The 17,788-nt window shown below is 40.6% G+C and overlaps 1 protein-coding gene and 1 long non-coding RNA gene across 4 annotated transcripts in view; one reads left to right on the top strand and one right to left on the bottom strand.

Moving 5' to 3' along the window:
- The window catches only part of ALLC (allantoicase), a 32,486-nt gene extending 16,514 nt beyond the window's left edge, over positions 1–15,972 (top strand). For all 3 annotated transcript variants that reach the window (XM_045009158.1, XM_045009160.1, XM_045009161.1), the window contains exons 7-12: positions 1,081–1,213; positions 5,700–5,855; positions 11,025–11,098; positions 12,196–12,304; positions 13,093–13,220; positions 13,651–15,972. In XM_045009158.1, coding sequence (XP_044865093.1) covers positions 1,081–1,213; positions 5,700–5,855; positions 11,025–11,098; positions 12,196–12,304; positions 13,093–13,220; positions 13,651–13,803 — 753 coding nt within the window. In that variant the 3' untranslated portion in view covers positions 13,804–15,972. The remainder of the gene's footprint in view (positions 1–1,080; positions 1,214–5,699; positions 5,856–11,024; positions 11,099–12,195; positions 12,305–13,092; positions 13,221–13,650) is intronic.
- Positions 1–17,788, bottom strand: part of LOC123366073 — a 56,116-nt gene that overhangs the window by 29,208 nt on the left and 9,120 nt on the right. The gene's annotated exons all lie outside the window — the stretch shown is intronic.

The raw sequence follows: 17,788 nt of genomic DNA, 5'->3' as shown, positions 1-17,788 counted from the left end.
ACGATTTGTTTACGTGCAGCATCCGCAGGTTTGGCCGATCACGGCTCCCATTGGCTGTGGTTCGCCGTTCTAGGCCAATGGGGGCTGCAGAAAGTGATGGCCAGCATATTCCTTGGCCCACGCTGCTTCCCGCAACCCCCATTGGCCTGGAAGGGCGAACCGCAGCCTGTGGGAGCTGCGATTGGCTGAACCTGCTAATGCTGCAGGTAAACAAACCGTCCTGGCCCGCCAGCGGATTTCCCTGACGGGCCGCGTGCCAAAGGTTGCCTATCCCTGCTTTAGATACTTTAAACATATTAAGCTGGGTACCCAAATTTAAGGGACTTTTGAAAATGGTCATGTACAGGTCACATAGGAAGTCTGTGGAAGAGCTGGGAATAAAAATTCAATTTCCTGACTCTGAATCACAAGATCATCCATTCTTCCTCCCTTGAATACCATGGGATATTTGCCTGAGTAAGGACTGAAGAATCAGACCTATAAAGTCTGTGTTGCATTGCACCTGGATTTAAGGTTGTTCTAGGAATATATACTAGAGTTACACTAGTGTAAATCAAGTCAGTCCACTGAAACTCAGTGGAGTTACTTCAGACCGACACCAAATGTAACTGAGAGCAGAATATGGCTCCTTAACTCTTTATTTCATTTTTGTTTTGTAATGAAAATCTCAGCTTCAACATTATATTAGCGTTATGTATTTATTTATTTGTAAATAAAACATTGGGAAAATAGAAAGTACTTCCCTACGCATTTAATCAAAGAAAACCCCACCTTCATTTGAATGGTCAATCCTCAAAAATGGATGGTTTATTTCAAACTTTCTTACATGACTGATGAATTTCTTTGAAAGTTCAACTCAAAGGTAATTATTTTGAAGCTGTATAAACACTGGGGCTTAGAATGCAAATACCACACAGGTGATTAATAAAGGAATTCTAGCATGTATGGGGTAGAGAAATAAGGGCTCAAATATATTAGAACATACTGGGCTGTATTAATCCTAATTAATAAACATATGGACTAAAGAAGAATATCCGTCACATTGACTCAGACAACTAATTAATCAATATTTGTTATCAGATGAAGTCAGATGAATGGACTCTTCTGGTTCCTATGAAAGAGTTGAAACCAAGATACCTTGATACTAGCCACAATTATTTTTCTGTCAGTTGTAAGAGGAAATGGACTCACATAAGGCTCAATATCTATCCAGGTAATTTATTTTTATATATCCAGATAATACATATATATATATATACATATATATATACACATATACACAGAGAGAGAATGAGAGAGAGAGACTCCTGAACTATGGTATTTAAGAGTGGTAGCTGTGTTAGTCTGTTCTGCACGGCTGAGGTTATGGAGCAAATGATGCCGCTTTTCCACAATTTCAGCCCGTGCACATCAGCTGATGCCCTCTACACCAACATTCCACACAAAGATGGACTACAAGCTGTCAGGAACAGTATCCTTGATAATGTCATGGCAACCTGGTGGCTGAAATTTGTGACTTTGTCCTCACCCACAACTATTTCATATTTGGGGACAATGTATACCTTCAAGTCAGCGGCACTGCTATGGGTACCTGCATGGCCTCACAGTATGCCAACATTTTTATGGCTGACTTAGAACAATGCTTCCTCAGCTCTCGTCCCCTAACACCCATACTCTAATTGCGCTACATTGATGCGCTTCATCATCTGGACCCATGGAAAAGAAGCCCTTGAGGAATTCCACCATGATTTCAACAATTTCCATCCCACCATCAACCTCAGCCTGGACCAGTCCACGCAAGAGATCCACTTCCTGGACACTACAGTGCTAATAAGCGACGGTCACATAAACACCACCCTATACCAGAAACCTACTGACCGTTATACTTACCTACATGCCTCCAGCTTTCATCCAGACCACATCACACGATCCATTGTCTACAGCCAAGCTCTAAGATACAACCAACCACATTTGCTCCAGTCCCCCAGACAGAGACAAACACTTACAAGATCTCTATCAAGCGTTCTTAAAACTACAATAACCACCTGCTGAAGTGAAGAAACAGATTGACAGAGCCAGAAGAATACCCAGAAGTCACTTACTCCAGGACAGGCCCAACAAAGTAAGTAACAGAATGCCACTAACCATCACCTTCAGCCCCCAACTAAAACCTCTGCAGCACCTCATCAAGGATCTACAACCTATCCTGAAGGACGATCCCTCACTCTCACAGATCTTGGGAGACAGGCCAGTCCTCGCTTACAGGCAGCCCCCCAACCTGAAGCAAATACTCACCAGCAACCACACAACAAAAACATTAACATAGGAACATATCCTTGTAACAAAGCCCGTTGCCAACTCTGTCCACATATCTATTCAAGGGACACCATTGTAGGACCTAATCACATCAGCTACACTATCAGAGGCTCATTCACCTGCACATCTACCAATGTGATATATGCCATCCTATGCCAGCAGTGCCCCTCTGCCATGTACATTGGCCAAACCGGACAGTCTCTATGCAAAAGAATAAATGGACACAAATCAGATGTCAAGAATTATAATATTAAAAAACCAGTCAGAGAACACTTCAACCTCTCTGGTTACTCAATTACACTAAAAGTCACAATACTCCAACAAAAAAACTTCAAAAACAGATTCCAAGAGAAACTGAAGAACTGGAATTAATTTGCAAACTGGACACCATTAAATTAGGCTTGAATAAAGACTGGGAGTGGATGAGTCATTGCACAAAGTAAAACTATTTCCCCATGCTAATTTTCCCCCTACTGTTACTCACACCTTCTTGTCAACTGTTGGAAATGGGCTATCCTGATTATCATTACAATATTTTTTTTCTCCTGCTGATAACAGCCCACCTTAATTGATTAGTCTCGTTATAGCTGGTATGGCAACACCCATTTTTTCATATTCTCTGTGTGTATATATATCTTCCTACATTATTTTCCACTGCATGCATCCGATGAAGTGGGTTTTAGCCCACGAAATCTTATGCCCAAATAAATTTGTTAGTCTCTAAGGTGCCACAAATACTCCTAGTTCTTAATGGTATTTAACAACCTCTTGGCTGGTTCTGTGTCTATCCAATCCCACTTACTGCTGCCATCAGAACAGGAAGAGAGCAACTAGTTTGAAATAAAGTAACTAGCAAAATGCTGGGCTAGGTATAAGACTTGGTATGATGATTAGATTAGATGACTGCTTTTGGTTGGCTAGTGGGATGGTCAAGCAGAAACAAGACACAACAATAGGCAGTAAAGTCTATTAGCACGGCATAATCTTTATAAATACAAAGCAAACAAATTAACAAAAACAAAAGGGTTACAAACAAAAAATTTCCCAGCCAAGAGGCTAGCCTAACCTTCAGAGTCTGGGTAGGGAGCCCTGACTTCCCCCAGGTATTGTCCTCTTCTCTTCTTCCCTTCCTCTTTCTCTCCAGCAGCCCTTCCTTTTTCACAAGTGTTCAAAGGGCATCTGGAGTTCGCCCTTGTGCACTGGGGATCAGGAGTGCCGCCAGCTTTTTTGCCACCCGAGGTGGCAGAAGGTCCTGCCCCCGAAATGCTGCCCCCGACAAAGGCGGCGGAAGGTCCCGCACCCGAAATGCCACCCCCAAGAGAGGCCGCGGAAGATCTGGCCACTGCGGTCACCGCCCCCAAAATGTTAGCTTCCTAGGCGACTGCCAAGGTCGCCTAATGGGTTGTGCCGGCCCTGCTAGGGATTAGATTGTATTCCTGCACCCTGCCACACATGGGGTTCATGATTCTAAGTCAATAGACTTAATTTGCATCTCATTAAGTTCACTTGGTGTTTTGGGGTTCAGAACCAGAAAATGTCCTGTGAAATTCAAAGTGAATGCAGCAAAATCTGACTTTCAGAAATCAGCAGAAAAACAAGGAAGCACCCTCAAATGCTAGGCTCCTTGTGCAATGAATGCTAGTGTTTTAGGCTTGAGTCTTTTTTGCCTTAAATGTGCTGAGGTTTCTTTATCTTTGGGTCACAGGATTAGGCAACCCTGTCTCAGACAATTGCTAGATAGTCAATAGTTCCAAAATGAACACATCAGCTAACAGGGAAATAGTGGGAATCTATTTTAGGCATATAACCCTCTCTCTGACAATTGGATTGCATTTAGTGATCCAAAGGTGATTTTAGCTATGTGAGATAGACTTCAGCCCTTAGGAGACTAGCCTGTCCTGAGCAGTTTTATACTTTCAGGGGTCTGGCAGTTTTCCAGGGCCAGAGCACTAGACTGTGAAGGAAGGAGGACCTGAGATGGAGGAGGTGCCAGACCAGGGCTCCCAAGCAATGTCAGTCCTGGCTAAAGCTGTTGTTTCTGGTAGGAACAACCGGTTTCTCCCACCCTTCTTTTCTTCATTTCCCTGATACTGATCTCACTTATGTATTTATGTGTGAAGCATGCACAGGAAGCAGTATGGGGTGAATAGGTGAGAGAAACTGGCTGAGGATGGAGCAGAACAGGGAGACAAAAAAAGTAGCTCTGTACATAAAAGTTGGTGGCAGGGAGCAGAAAGCTCATGGACAGTCAGAATGGGGCCTTCTTGCAGCAATTATGAGGGACCAGTGGTCAGCTAGAGAAGCCTCTTTGTGTTATGTGCATATCTTGGGATTTCAAAATTTGTGAGTTTAATTAACTTTTTGGTGATTTCAATTTAAAAAATATATACACCACTGCCCGGCAGCCTTGCACACCGCCGTGTAGATCCTGTGGAGATAAACACCACAAGAAGTACCATGTCAGAAAGACAGCTTCCTCTTTGGCCCCTGATTGGTCTAGGCACCCTATATAAGCCCAGGAGAAGTTCCAACAAAGTGGACTCTATTGCCACTGCCAGTTGTAGTGTTGGGCCTGCTTCTCTAGCTCTTGGACTCCTGCTCCTGACTCTAGCTCTGCCTTTGGTGCTGTTCCTGGCCTTTGACCATCACTGCTCCGACCATGAAGCATGACTGCCCAATCCCCAGACATGACAGTTGCCTGATTGAAATTTCCTAATGCATTAGTATACATCTGGATAAAGGATGCACTGTATAACAGCAGCTTCTTTTGTAGAAAAATGTTCAATTGTCATTTAAAATAATATTTTGGCTTTTTAACAAATTTCTGAAATGCTCATGAGAAGTAACCTTGAAGCAATCATAGAAATGCAAGGCTGGAAGGAATCGCAAGAGATCACCTAATCCATCCCGAGCACACCGAGACAGGACCGAGTATACTTAGAATGCCCAAATATATCCAGAACTGTGTTGTTGTTATAAAACTTGTTTGATGTTTCTATCAGTTTTGCCCTTTGATTTTTAGTGTGAATTTTATAAACTACAACTCTACACAATGGTTTAAAGGGATTGCCAGTATTCTCAGATTCGACTGCACTGTGGATTATTAGCACACTGACGTGTTGCATGGATATCCTACTGGCCTTGATGTTTATTAATGACATCATAAACTACAGAATCCCTGTGTGGAAACGTGTCGTGATCAGCTTCCACACTGAAATCCAAGCTCTTTCCTTTCATTCCAAAGTCTGTAGATTAAAAGGAAAGTACATCTTGCATTTGCCATCTGTGCTGTACTCTGCTTCTGAATATGTATAAGCAAGGCCCTCATGGTTCTATTCATTCTTAAAGATAAAATCATTCACTGTAATTTTATTTTTTGACAGATGGTGGGATTGCACGTTTCAAAGTGTATGGTTTTGTTCAGAAAGACAGGTCAGCTTCTGGCCCAAATGACTTGGATGACTTGGTGGCAATGGAGAATGGAGGTATTTGTGTTGGATTTAGCAGTGCTCAGTTAGGCCACCCAAGAAATATTCTAGGTAAGTTAAAGGCATTACTATTTCTGGTTTTAAATACTAAAAGTAAACTGTATTCACAGCATAGAATCAATGTTAATCATTCTCCTATGCAGTTTAACAAAACTCCCTCTTTGGGCACAGTAGTCATAATAACTGGTTTAAAGTAGAATTTACTGAACTATGATTCAGTCCTGTAGTCTTTTCTCAAACAAAACTCACATGAGATGCGGGTCTGGGCCCTACCCACATAGCTATATGAACTTACCAATTCAGTAAATTTGTTTTGATAACTTAATTTATGATAGATGAGATCTTCCATAGGGGCCAGGATTTCTAATGCCCTCTGTAAACAAGGATTTCACTTCTAGGCCACTGGTCAGTAGTAAATATAAGTTGTTACAATTAGATGGCTCATTCTGTAGCCAGAGCCCAGATTATCTTCTCCTGTGGCAAAAACTTTGGGAAGACCACAAGGATTTCCTCATGGAGAATCCCCTGTAGCATGTAGACAATACGGTTTTGTTCCTTCTACCACAGAAAAGCTGCCCCAAACATGGCAGATATCTTGGAATCTGCAAGATTCATCCATACAGAGGTCCTGAACTCCCTGCCATCCGCTTCTCCTATACTCCTCAGCTCCCTGGCAGTGAGACTCCACTGGAGCCATGCTACCAGGGACTCCCTGTTGGCCTCAAGTGGCTCGCAGGGACCCCAGTGTGTTCTGGGAATGGTGGAGGGTGTGTTATGCAAAATAGTGAATAGTCTGGGGTGGTATTAACTCTTTCAAGGAAATTCTACTGGGCTAGGGCAGGGGCTGTAATGTTTCCACCACTGGTCTGCCCCTTCCCAAATTCCATCCTCTCTCTCACATAGACCCCAGATCATGTGGAGAGGAGGTCTGGAAAGTCAGGGAGGGAGAGGAAATGGTGCTTTGGAGGGGCCAGAGCCTTCCTTCCGTGTGGAAGAAGGGAGATCCATGGGTGGAGCACTCCTCCGCATGTGGCTCTTGGGGGATATGATCTGTCCTCTCTTTTGATGCTCTCGGTTTATATCCCTGTGTAGAAATGTTCACATCACAAAACCCACCACCACTGGCAGTCTCAGCAGAAGCAAAGGACTGAACTGAACATAGTAACAACTATTCTGGTCCCTCTAGAAATGGGCTTGCCTGGTTATGGTTGTGGCATACTGGTGGGACAATGTGATGAAAAAAGCATATCCATTTCCTGCAATGTACATGTTCAGTGGATATGCAGCAAGCTGACATACCTGGAAACTACAATCTAGCATCTTTCTTGAGCACTGAATTCAGAAGAAACATTGAAAGCAGAGAGAAACCACAGCTGATTTATAGAGAATACCCTCCACTGTGTTACTGTGACAGGGTGCTCTTAGTAGCTATAAACTGAGCCCTTTGGAAGCCAGCACCCTGGTCTCGTAGAACACCCAGAACACTGGTTGTAGTTAGGGCTAGTCTACACTAGACGCGCTACAGCAGTGTAGTTGCACTGATGCAGCTGTATCACTGTAGCATGTCTGGTGAAGACGCTATATGCTGACAGGAGAGAGCTCTCCTGTTGGCATAATAAAACCACCTCCATAAAGGGAGTAGCTATGTCAGTGGGAGAAGCTCTCCAACTGACAGAACTGTCCATACTGGTGCTTACGATGGTGTAGCTTACATGTTATATCAATATAACCTGTAGTGTATACAAGCCCTCAGAGTAGGAGGGACTTAGTTTGGGTTTGAAAGGGCAGAAGAGATCACTTGCACCTGTAGGAAACCTGGGGGGCTGATGAGCTAATTAGCTCACCAGCTGGATAGCTCTGAGAAGAAAGGAAGCAGTATAAAAGGCTGAGCCAGGGAGCAGTGTGGGGGCTGGAGCTAGCTGTTGGTGAGGTTGGGAGAGGCTGAGAGCTGGACTTGGAACTCTGGGGCAGCTTGGGCTGGTGGCTGACTATAGCTGGAAATAGACTGAAAGTGAAAGGCTGGAAGTTATGTTGGAAAATGAGGGAGAAGAAGTAATGGGGTGAGGAATGGCTTCAGATTAGGAAGAAGAAAAAGGAATAGAAGCATTTGTATCTAAAGAACAGGGAGCAGAGAGGGATGGGATATATTCTTACATGGCTGAGTAGAATATAAAGATGACATATTACATGAAAATTTCAGCATATAGGAACTCAAAAAAGCTATAGACCACAGTAAAAACAGTCTCAGGTAAAGATAGTATATGTAGTGAAATGCTTAAGCACTTACCAGTAGGGAGTTTAAAAGATTTACTGAAGTTATATAATATATGAGGAAAAGGAATACTATTGGCAACAAGCAAAACATGGCAAATTATGCACAGTACCTGATGCGTATAGACCTATTGCCCTCACATCATGTGCAGGCAAAATTATGGAAAGAATGATAAATTAGAGAATAGTAGCATACTTGGTGGGCGGGGGGGAGGAAATAAATTATAAATTGTGTACAAAGTGATTTCAGGAAAGTAAGATGCACAATTGATCAGATTGTAAGATTAGAAACAGAAATACAAAAAAACATGAGGAAAAGAGAGTTTATAACAGTTGTCTTTTTGGATATTGAAAAAGCATATGACATGGTATGGAGGGAAGGCTTGCTGTATACACTATCCGCAATTGGAATAAAAAAGAATGTTCTGGTGGATAAATGATTTCTTAAGTGATAGAACCATACAAGTCAGGGTGGAGGGGGCTTTTTTGAATATTTATAAACTTACTAACGGTATTGCACAGAGGAGCATTATCAGCCCAACCCTATGTAATGTTATGATTGATGATCTCCGGAGAGTATATGAGCAGGAATAAGTATTACTCTATTTGCTGATGACTGTGTTATATGGACCAAGCACAGAAGACGTAAGATAGCTGTAGAGACAATGAAAGAGGTGGCTGGGAATGTCAGAATGGGGAGATACTTGGGGATTTAAGTTCAGTTGCTAAAACAAAGGGAATGATCTTCACAAAAAAGGAAGTTTGGGGAGAATGGAACTTATATCTCTATACAGAAAGAATACAGGTAGTTCAAAATTTTACATTCTTAGAAGTTATGTTAGATGATAAACGAACTTAAAAAGGTTATATAGATAACATCAAGACTAAATGTAAAGATAGGATGAATCTGCTGGGAACAATTGGGGTACAGATAGGAACACGTTGTTATTGCTGTACAGGACATTTAAAAAGACCAGTTATATATTATGGATGCTAAGCCTTTAATTCAGCTTCGAAATCAGCATACACAAAAAAGGAGGCTGATCCAAGCCCAAGCTCTGTGACTTGCATGTGGTGCAAGTATTATGACTCCTTTGTGTCTGTAGAAATGCCTATAAATTTAAGGATTAAATTGTTAGATTTTGTCTTTTGGGCTAAGGTTAATGTAAATAGTGAAGATAAGAATACAAAAATATATGAAGACTGTTGAGAATTAAATAGACAAGAAGTAACTGGGCACCACAAAAACTCCCTTATGCTAATTGGGTCATAAGATGCATAAAAGATTTGGGTGAAAAGGAAGGTCTGGAGAAATTAAAATCTTTAGTCACGGGAAATCGAACTATAGCTGGACAGTTGTCTCTCTCGTTGTGGATTTGGAATTATATGAAAAAACAAAGGGAAGAGCAGGACCATTAAATATGACGACTATGACTTATGAGATTATACATGGCAAATGGCTCAACATTTCTCTGGCCAAATCTCTACCAATGACTCTACAGAAGACTACACAGGTAGAGTGGGAATGGCCTTTTGTATCTCTGAATTTGGAATTCAGAAATCTGAGTCTATCCAATTTTGTGGTCATTATGATGGCTGAATTGACATGCATACTGTTGGCACAGTGTTAATTGCTTTGCAAACCTGCACAACCATGATGCCAACAGTGCACTTTATAACCCCTCATTGGTTTGCAACTGACAGGTAGCTGTCTAGTGTTGCTAGCTTCCACAAGGCAATAGTCACTTGGTTCTGCACTAGTATGGCTTCTCTGAATCGAGTGTTCTGGTGTGGGAGGTTTGGTGCAAGCTCATCGCACATCTCCATGAAGGTCTGTTTCATAATTTAGAAGTTCTGAAGCCACTGCTGGTTATCCCAGGTTTCCAAAATGATGTGATCACACTACACCATGTGGTTCTCCTGCACCAGAAGCGATGATCCAACCATGGCAATAGCAGCATTCACCATATCTGTTCCATGGGACACAAATGGATTCACCTGGATAAGGGATGTATGCCCAGCTATGACTGTTATTCTATCCTATCTGACTCTTTATCAGGTATAATGGTGGTTAGAAGGGGAGCCACATAAAACAGGAATGACTAAATCAAAGGTAGTACAAATGGGTATACACATTGTAATAGTGTGGATTCTGGTGCATGTTGGGATACTGGGCAATGAAATGGCAGATAAAGCAGTGAAAAATGCCTTAAAATTAGGAGGTTGATATACAGATCTCTTTGAGTAAACAGGACATCAGAAGTTTGGTTAAGAGAGAACTTAAGAAGCAATGGCAAGAACTATGGGCCAAAGAGAAAAAAGAAAGAAGGTTCTATGAAATATGTCCTAAACTTGAGGATAGTAGTGTACTTAATAACTATGACAGAAGAAATGAATTAACTATATTTAGTGTGCTAACAGGTCTCTGTGACCTGAATGGTAACTTATATTTGCTAAACAAGAACAAAGATGGGTTGTGTGATGCATGCAAAGTCCAAGAAAGAGTTGAGTATCTGCTGTGCAATGCAAGGACAATTACATAGAGAAAAAGTTAGTCCTAAAGAATCTACAATGCCTTGGGATGAAAGAAGATAGTCCAAAAGGACTGGCAAGAGTACTGGGAAAGTGGGGTAACATTAAAAAAGGGTCACTTCGCTTTCTTAAGGATACAGGACATTGATGTTTGCTTGTGTGAAAACTGAGGTAGGTGACGCTCATAGTCTCACATGCTGAGTCTGCTGCACCATAAAACGACAGGAAAAGAAAGGAGAGGGGCTACATATGACTGCTGCTATGTTGTGATGTACTTGGAATATAAACATCAATAAAGACACTTGGTGGAGATACCCTGATGGACTGTATGTGCTGCTTAATTCACAAAAAGCACTTACCAGCCAGGGTTTCCAGGAGCTGAAGGGGGAGCCTGTTCACAGTTACATATTTTTGTAGGGCTAGGAAGAGCATCATCCATGGAAGATGGTTGGGAAACAGCGAGAAGACCGGACAGGCCACCAGTTTTAAAAGTAAGGAATAAATGAGTTACAGTTCTGATTTTAGATCTGTTTACAATTCTTTTTCCCCCCAAGAGGTGTATGTATATATATTTGTGTGTGTGTGAGAGAAACTTGAGAAGATTTAAAAGAAATCTCAAAATAATGTTTTCTTAGAGTGTCTTGTGTTCCCAGGAGGTAGCAGAAACTCATGTTGTAGGCACTGCAATATATTCTCTAGGTCTAGTTCAAAGCTATTAGGCCCTATATGGATTGTCTTTTTCTCACCACCTCTGTCTGGATTCTTAACCTCTCTTGATAATGAAATGAACTATACTAATGTGAGAGATGATTATTACTACAGCTCTATCATCTTTGGGAATCCAGGTTCTTAAGAGAGAGAAATGGATAAAATAATAAAGTTAAAGGATGCAACATTTATTGAGAAATGTGCAAGCAGGTTTAAAGGGAGCAAATTATTAGTGGCCTAATCCTGCATCCATTGCAGTCAATAGGAGTTTTGCCACTGATGGCAAAGGAGGCCCTAAATAATGGAAAACAGGTTGAATGCTTATTGTAAGAATTACATATGATGTGATATGTGGAATGATTGGAATGCTGGGACCTGCACCTGGAAAGGGATCACTTTGTTTACTCCTTTAGTTCACTTTTCTTTATTGGAACTTTAAAATTAGGATGATTTTGGCTTTCAGCCTCTAAAAATGGGATTTCTTCTTAAAGAGAAACTACTCATCATCTTACAGCTATCCATAACAAAACATACCGAATCTCTTGTGAATTCTCTCTTTAAATGCATTTAAATACACATGTATTTGTATTGACCTGCAGATTCCATATCTTACTCAGTCCTGTTAATAGGGCTCTAACCCATTCCGTGAAGGTAGCTTTACTGGGGTAATGTAGTTCTTTGCAGAAAAAATTCTCATTGTCAGAAGGGAGGTTGGGGATCCGGTGTTTAATCAGATTCATTCAATAGTTTGAAAGTAAAATGTACTTTTAAGAAACCAAGTTCAGCTAGTAAATGCAAAAATGTACCATGCCTTGCCTTTACCTTTTTGATTTTTGTGATTCACCGAACCATGTAAAAGGTTTTTCCCTCTTATTTTCAGGCTGATGAGAAAGGTATCCTCCTCATGCCAGGGAGTGAATGGGCAGTTTTCCGGCTGGCACATCCTTGTGTAATAACTCACATTGAAATAGACACTAATCACTTTAAAGGTAAAACAAATGCTTCTTGTTTGTCCCCTATATTTTATTGATCATACCAAAAATATATGTTGTACCATAGATATATTGTGCAGGACCACTGGGAAAGGTGGAATTAAACTGTTTCAGCAGTTGATGATCAGCTAAGTTTGGGGGCATCTAGGGCGTATCTCCCTTCTGCTGGGCATATCAGCACCAGGACTGCCCTAAGTCAGGGGAGGATTCCTCGATGCTGGGGGAATCTTTGAGGGCAGTCACTGGGTGAAATCCTGGCTCCATTGAAGTCCGTGGGAATTTTGTCATTAAAATCCTGATTCCATTAAAGTCACCCAATCAAACGGATTGGAGAATCTGAGCACTCTATATTAATTGTTACAAAGAGTCAAACCATATTCCTTCAAGCAGTAGGTTTCAAGTATTTGTAGAAAAATGTATTTTTTTGAACAAATATCGTATGATGAATGTGGAATTTATGGAATAAATTATGTGTATGTTTTCCATTATTGGTCCTGGTGACAGAGGCGGTGAATAATTCACTAATATTAATGAATAAATACAAGCTTTGTGATTTTTTTATATTAAAATATTTGTAAATAGCATTTTAATTATTTGTCCAGCTCTACTTATTTTTTCTAGCCATCACTGCAGTACAAACGTAAAGAATCAAACCTGTGTTTTGTGAAATTCATTACTCTGTGTTTCAGCTCTGAAAGCCTAAATTTAGTTCATAAAATAAATTTATCTTAAGAAAATTATAATGCGACAAAAATATACAAAAGCATGTTACTGTTTGCCATCAGGTAACTTTCCAGATACTTGCAAACTCGAGGCCTGTGTTTTGAACACAGAAGAAGAAAAAGATTGTATAATACAGAAATGGAACCTTAAACAGAATCCAAAATGGAACCCTTTGCTTTCTGTTACAAAGGTAAGGCTTTTATTTCTAGATCATATGAGCACTGTGGACTGTTAGCCTATAGCCTGTTGGCTGCGTTGAAATAATGCTTAAAAAAAAAAGCGTTTTGTAGGTTTTTATATGAGTAGATCAATTTCCAAACACTACAAGGACAAAACTACACAGTATAGTAAGCAAAAGTGGACACACATCTTGTTTTCATGATCTTTTTCTTTTTGTTTTCTTGGGGGATGGAGAAGCATTATACAGTATATCAAATGATAAGGAGATTATTTTGGATTCTTGAATTTTGTAGCTTCTTCTCTGTGTACCTGAATTTCATCTATTTTATCTGTAGCTAAAGTTTTAGTGGACATATGCACCCTTCTGTCTATATGTAACAATTATTCTGTTAAAAGGCAGTATTTAAGTACGCCAGTTTTACCTTACATTTTTGTTTTAGCTTAAGCCTAACAAGAGGCATTTCTTTGACGGTACTGCCCTACAAATGCAGGATGTAATCACTCATGTGAGACTCGTTATTGTTCCTGATGGAGGTGTAAGTAGGATGCGTCTCTGGGGTTTCCCACGGACTCTGCTTTATACAAGCAAATGAAGAGGATTTTCTAAAAAAGACTTTAAGGGTTATAGAATGGATGTTCACTTTTCCTCCTGTTATAGAAACTTGAATATATTCATTGAATGGTACACATGCATTAAACTAAGCATGACTTTTTCCCAGCAATAATTCAAACATAACAATTCTGTATGTATTATGGCTGTACAATAATACAATGACTTCTCTACTCCTAGGAAAATAATGAATGTAATATATTTTTGCTGAAATGCATTTTTTGGGGAAAATCAATCAATGATAACACAGTGCACCCCTGGGTGATCATAGCTCATCATTATTTTAACCACTATGTAAATCCACTAATTACCCTAAAATGCACTGCCTGCAGTGTCTTACTGGTGAAAAGAAATGGCATTTTAAAATAAAAATAAATCAGAGACAGGCTCTGCTTTATTGTTATGTCTGTCTTAATTATAAGCCAGTCAAAAAGCTCTACTTATGGTCTACTGCTTTCACTCATGTCCCATATATAGGCATTTCATAATTATTCATAATATAAATTATGTATTCATAAGCATCTCTACAGCCTATCCTTCTGATAGTACAAAGTGCTCTCCTGGATTATTTTGCCAAGATTCCAAACCCTAAGAAGAAAGACAGGTTGAATCTCCCTGTCAACCTCAAGTTTGTGTGTGTGTCAATATATTGGTGGAATTTGGAAACATATTTCTTTATGAAAACACACAGAATGATTTTAACCCTCCTTTTCCTTGCACTTTTTTGCTGTAACCTAACACCCAAATATTGTCTGTTTCTCTACCAGCCTAGGCTAAGATTTTCAAAACGGAGTGCTTAAGGTTATGTTGCTAAATCTATATTTAGCGATCCAAATCAGTGACCTGATTTTCAAAAATGCTGAGCATCCCGGGGTTCTCTTTGACGTCAGTGGCAGCTATTGGGTGCTCAGCACTTAAAAAAATCAGGTCACTGAATTTAGTGCGTAAATATGGCTTCAGAAGCATAGCTCTAAACACCCAGTTTTGAAAATTGTGACCCTGGGCCTAGATTGTACTGAATAAGGCAACATTTCTTTTGGAGAGAAAAAAGTGCTCAGCATGGGGCTGATTCCACGTGGCATGGCGAGGTTTTTTGTGTGATGGCACATGATCACGATATACTGCAGATAGGAAAAGGTGGCCCCAAGTACTGCTTTGCTTTCCTTACTCTGGGCACACACCTGCCTTGTTCCCTATGCACCTCTCATTTGCACCATGGCTTCTGGGTGGAAGTGCTGTGATGATGATGGAGAATAGTTGGGGCCATGGACAGGCATCTTTAGGGTGTGTGTGTGTGTGTGTGTGTTTCTAAATTTTTGTACTCAAGCTTATACTGTAGTAATTAAAATGCCGAATGATATATATGAAGGCAGATACGGCAAACAATTTTCTGGAATTTTGCATAATAATTGAATGTAAAATAGCATTGTCTGTAACAATTATGGAGGCACTGGCAGTGATTCTATAGTTTAAAGCTGAATTGTCCATGGAATGGGGACTATTTTTTCTTTATATGTAAGTGGTCTTTCACTGTGAAATTTGATATAATGTATATTTTATATAGGGTCAAAACTGGGTATTACAGAATTGTATCTGATTTTACTTGTTTAATGCACTGTATTTGGGAGCATTCAAAATATGTTGTGGCATAACATATACTGTTTGCAATCTATGTTTTTGATTTACATCTAATTAATATTTTTGACATCACAAGAGTGATAAATAACATAATACTAATGAAGTATTGAAAAGTGCTTAATTTGTAATACTACAATCTATCCAAGGTATTTGTTATCCCTATCTTTAATGTGTTTCTCCTCATAACACTCAGCTTGGTAGGGAAATGCAATTATCCCCATTTTGCAGATAGAGAATGGAGATGCAGAGAGATTAAGTACCTTGCTAAATGTCACACAAGAAACCTATTGCCAAACAGGGGATTGAACCCACAAGTGCCAGGCCAGCACCCTCCCCACTGGACCATCCTTCCTCTCATGAGTCATCTAATATGTGTAATGTCTTGTTCTAAGGATGGAACTTTTCTCCATTTTGTTTCTTAACCCTTGTAGCTTACTTTGTATTCTGTCCTTTAGTTTGCATAATAATTTGTGGCCATGGTGTGTGGTGCTATAATAAAGAAATTCCCATTTTCTATTGTCTGCTTTATCATGTTGTGGATTTCCACCTATCTACCCAGTCCCTCATAGACTTTAAGGCCAGAAGGGACCATCATGATCACCTAGTGTGACCTCCTGCATGTTGCAGGCCACAGAACCTCACGCACGCACTCACCTCTGGCTGAGTTACTGAAGTCCTCAAATCATGATTTAAAGACTTCAAGTTACAAAGAATTCACCATGTATACTAGTTTAAATCTGCAAGTGATGCCTGCCACATGCAATCCCTCCACCCCTGGTCTCTGCCAATCTCACCAGGGGGAAAATTCCTTCCTGACCCCAAATATGGCGATCAGTTAGATGCCTGAACATCTAGGCAAGACCGTGCAGCCCGACATCCAGAAAATAATTCTCTGTAGTAACTCAAAGTCCTCCCCATCTAGTTCCTATCACCAGCCTTTGGAGATATTTGCTGCTAGCAGTCACAGATCAGCTACATGTCATTGTCGGCAGTCTCATCATTCCATCCCCTCCATAAACTTATCAAGCTCCGTCTAAAAGCCAGTTAGCTTTTTGGCCCCTCTGCTCCCTTTCTTCAGTTATTGTAAGATTGAATCCTTTTTGTTGTCATATTGTTTTCTGTATAGCAGCTTGACATACAGGTTACCAGTTCTAGCTTTTGGTTTAGTAGACCACTCCCACACAAGAACTTTCAACATCTGAGCATCCTTTTTTGTGCTATTAGAAACTGAGCACTGCCCTTTTTTAACAGAAAGTGAAGGAATGGATTAAAAGAACTCAGATAACCAAAACAAGCAATCTCATAAGGAAAGAAAACTGAGCTGTGCAGCAAATGAGAAGTAAAAAATCATACATATTTTGGCTAGGTATTAATCTTATTTGGAAGGAGAGACTCCCTAATACCCAATAAATTTTGAAGCAGTTTTTAAAATCTTTCCTATAATTATGAGATTTTTTTCAACACAAGTTTCAAATTTCTGCCTACAAATATTCTAAAATTTCCCTCATCCACAGTGTCATAGCATGAGAATTTCTCACCAATAAATCCCATACAAGAGAAGCATGACAAAATCCTCAAGGAGCCTGAAAATAATTCTAAAACTGGTACCAAATAATCACAAACTGAAATGATGTATTTAAAGCAGTAGCAATCAAGCTTTTGCACTTGGAGAACCACAGAAGTGATTACATTATTTTTTAAAAATTGCCTTTCCCCCCACCGGGGACAGCTGCCAAAATGTTGTCAAGGAGTCCTATGCCACCATTTTCCAATGTGGAACCAATGGCTTTAAAATGGGTCTTCAACCAGTTTCCTGTTTAATGAGACTGGCCTGTTTTCTCTGACAAAAATTCTGCCAGTTCGCTTGTTGCCAAAGGGAGCTCTCTGGGCTTTTAGAAGGGCTACAAAGCAGGGGCAGGAGCAATGACAGTCCTGAATTTAAGATGGCATGATGGGAGAATAGTAGCAGGAAGGGAAGGAAGGGAGTTTGAGGAAATTTTGTGCTAGGGAGAAAGGAGGAGAGACGGAGGGGATTTCTGCAAAGGGGGTGAAATGATTGAGGGTTGGGAGGAAGGAAGGGGATCTGATGGGGGTGAAAGAAGGGGGTGAAGTGACGGGGTGGGGAGGGAGGGAGGAAGGAGATCTGATGGGGGTGGGAGAAGAGGTGGTTGGGGGAGGGAGGAGACGGGGGAGGAAGGAAGGGGATCTGATGGGGTGGGAGAAGGGGGTGAAGAAGGAAGGAAGGGGATCTGATTGGGGCTGGGGAGAGGTGACTAGAGGAGGAAGGAAGGGGATCGGTGGGGTGGGAGAAGGGGGTGAAGTGGGTAGGA

Source organism: Mauremys mutica, chromosome 3 (assembly GCF_020497125.1).
Source record: "Mauremys mutica isolate MM-2020 ecotype Southern chromosome 3, ASM2049712v1, whole genome shotgun sequence".
Lineage (NCBI taxonomy): Eukaryota > Metazoa > Chordata > Testudines > Geoemydidae > Mauremys > Mauremys mutica.
This window is presented reverse-complemented; position numbering and strand designations above follow the sequence as displayed.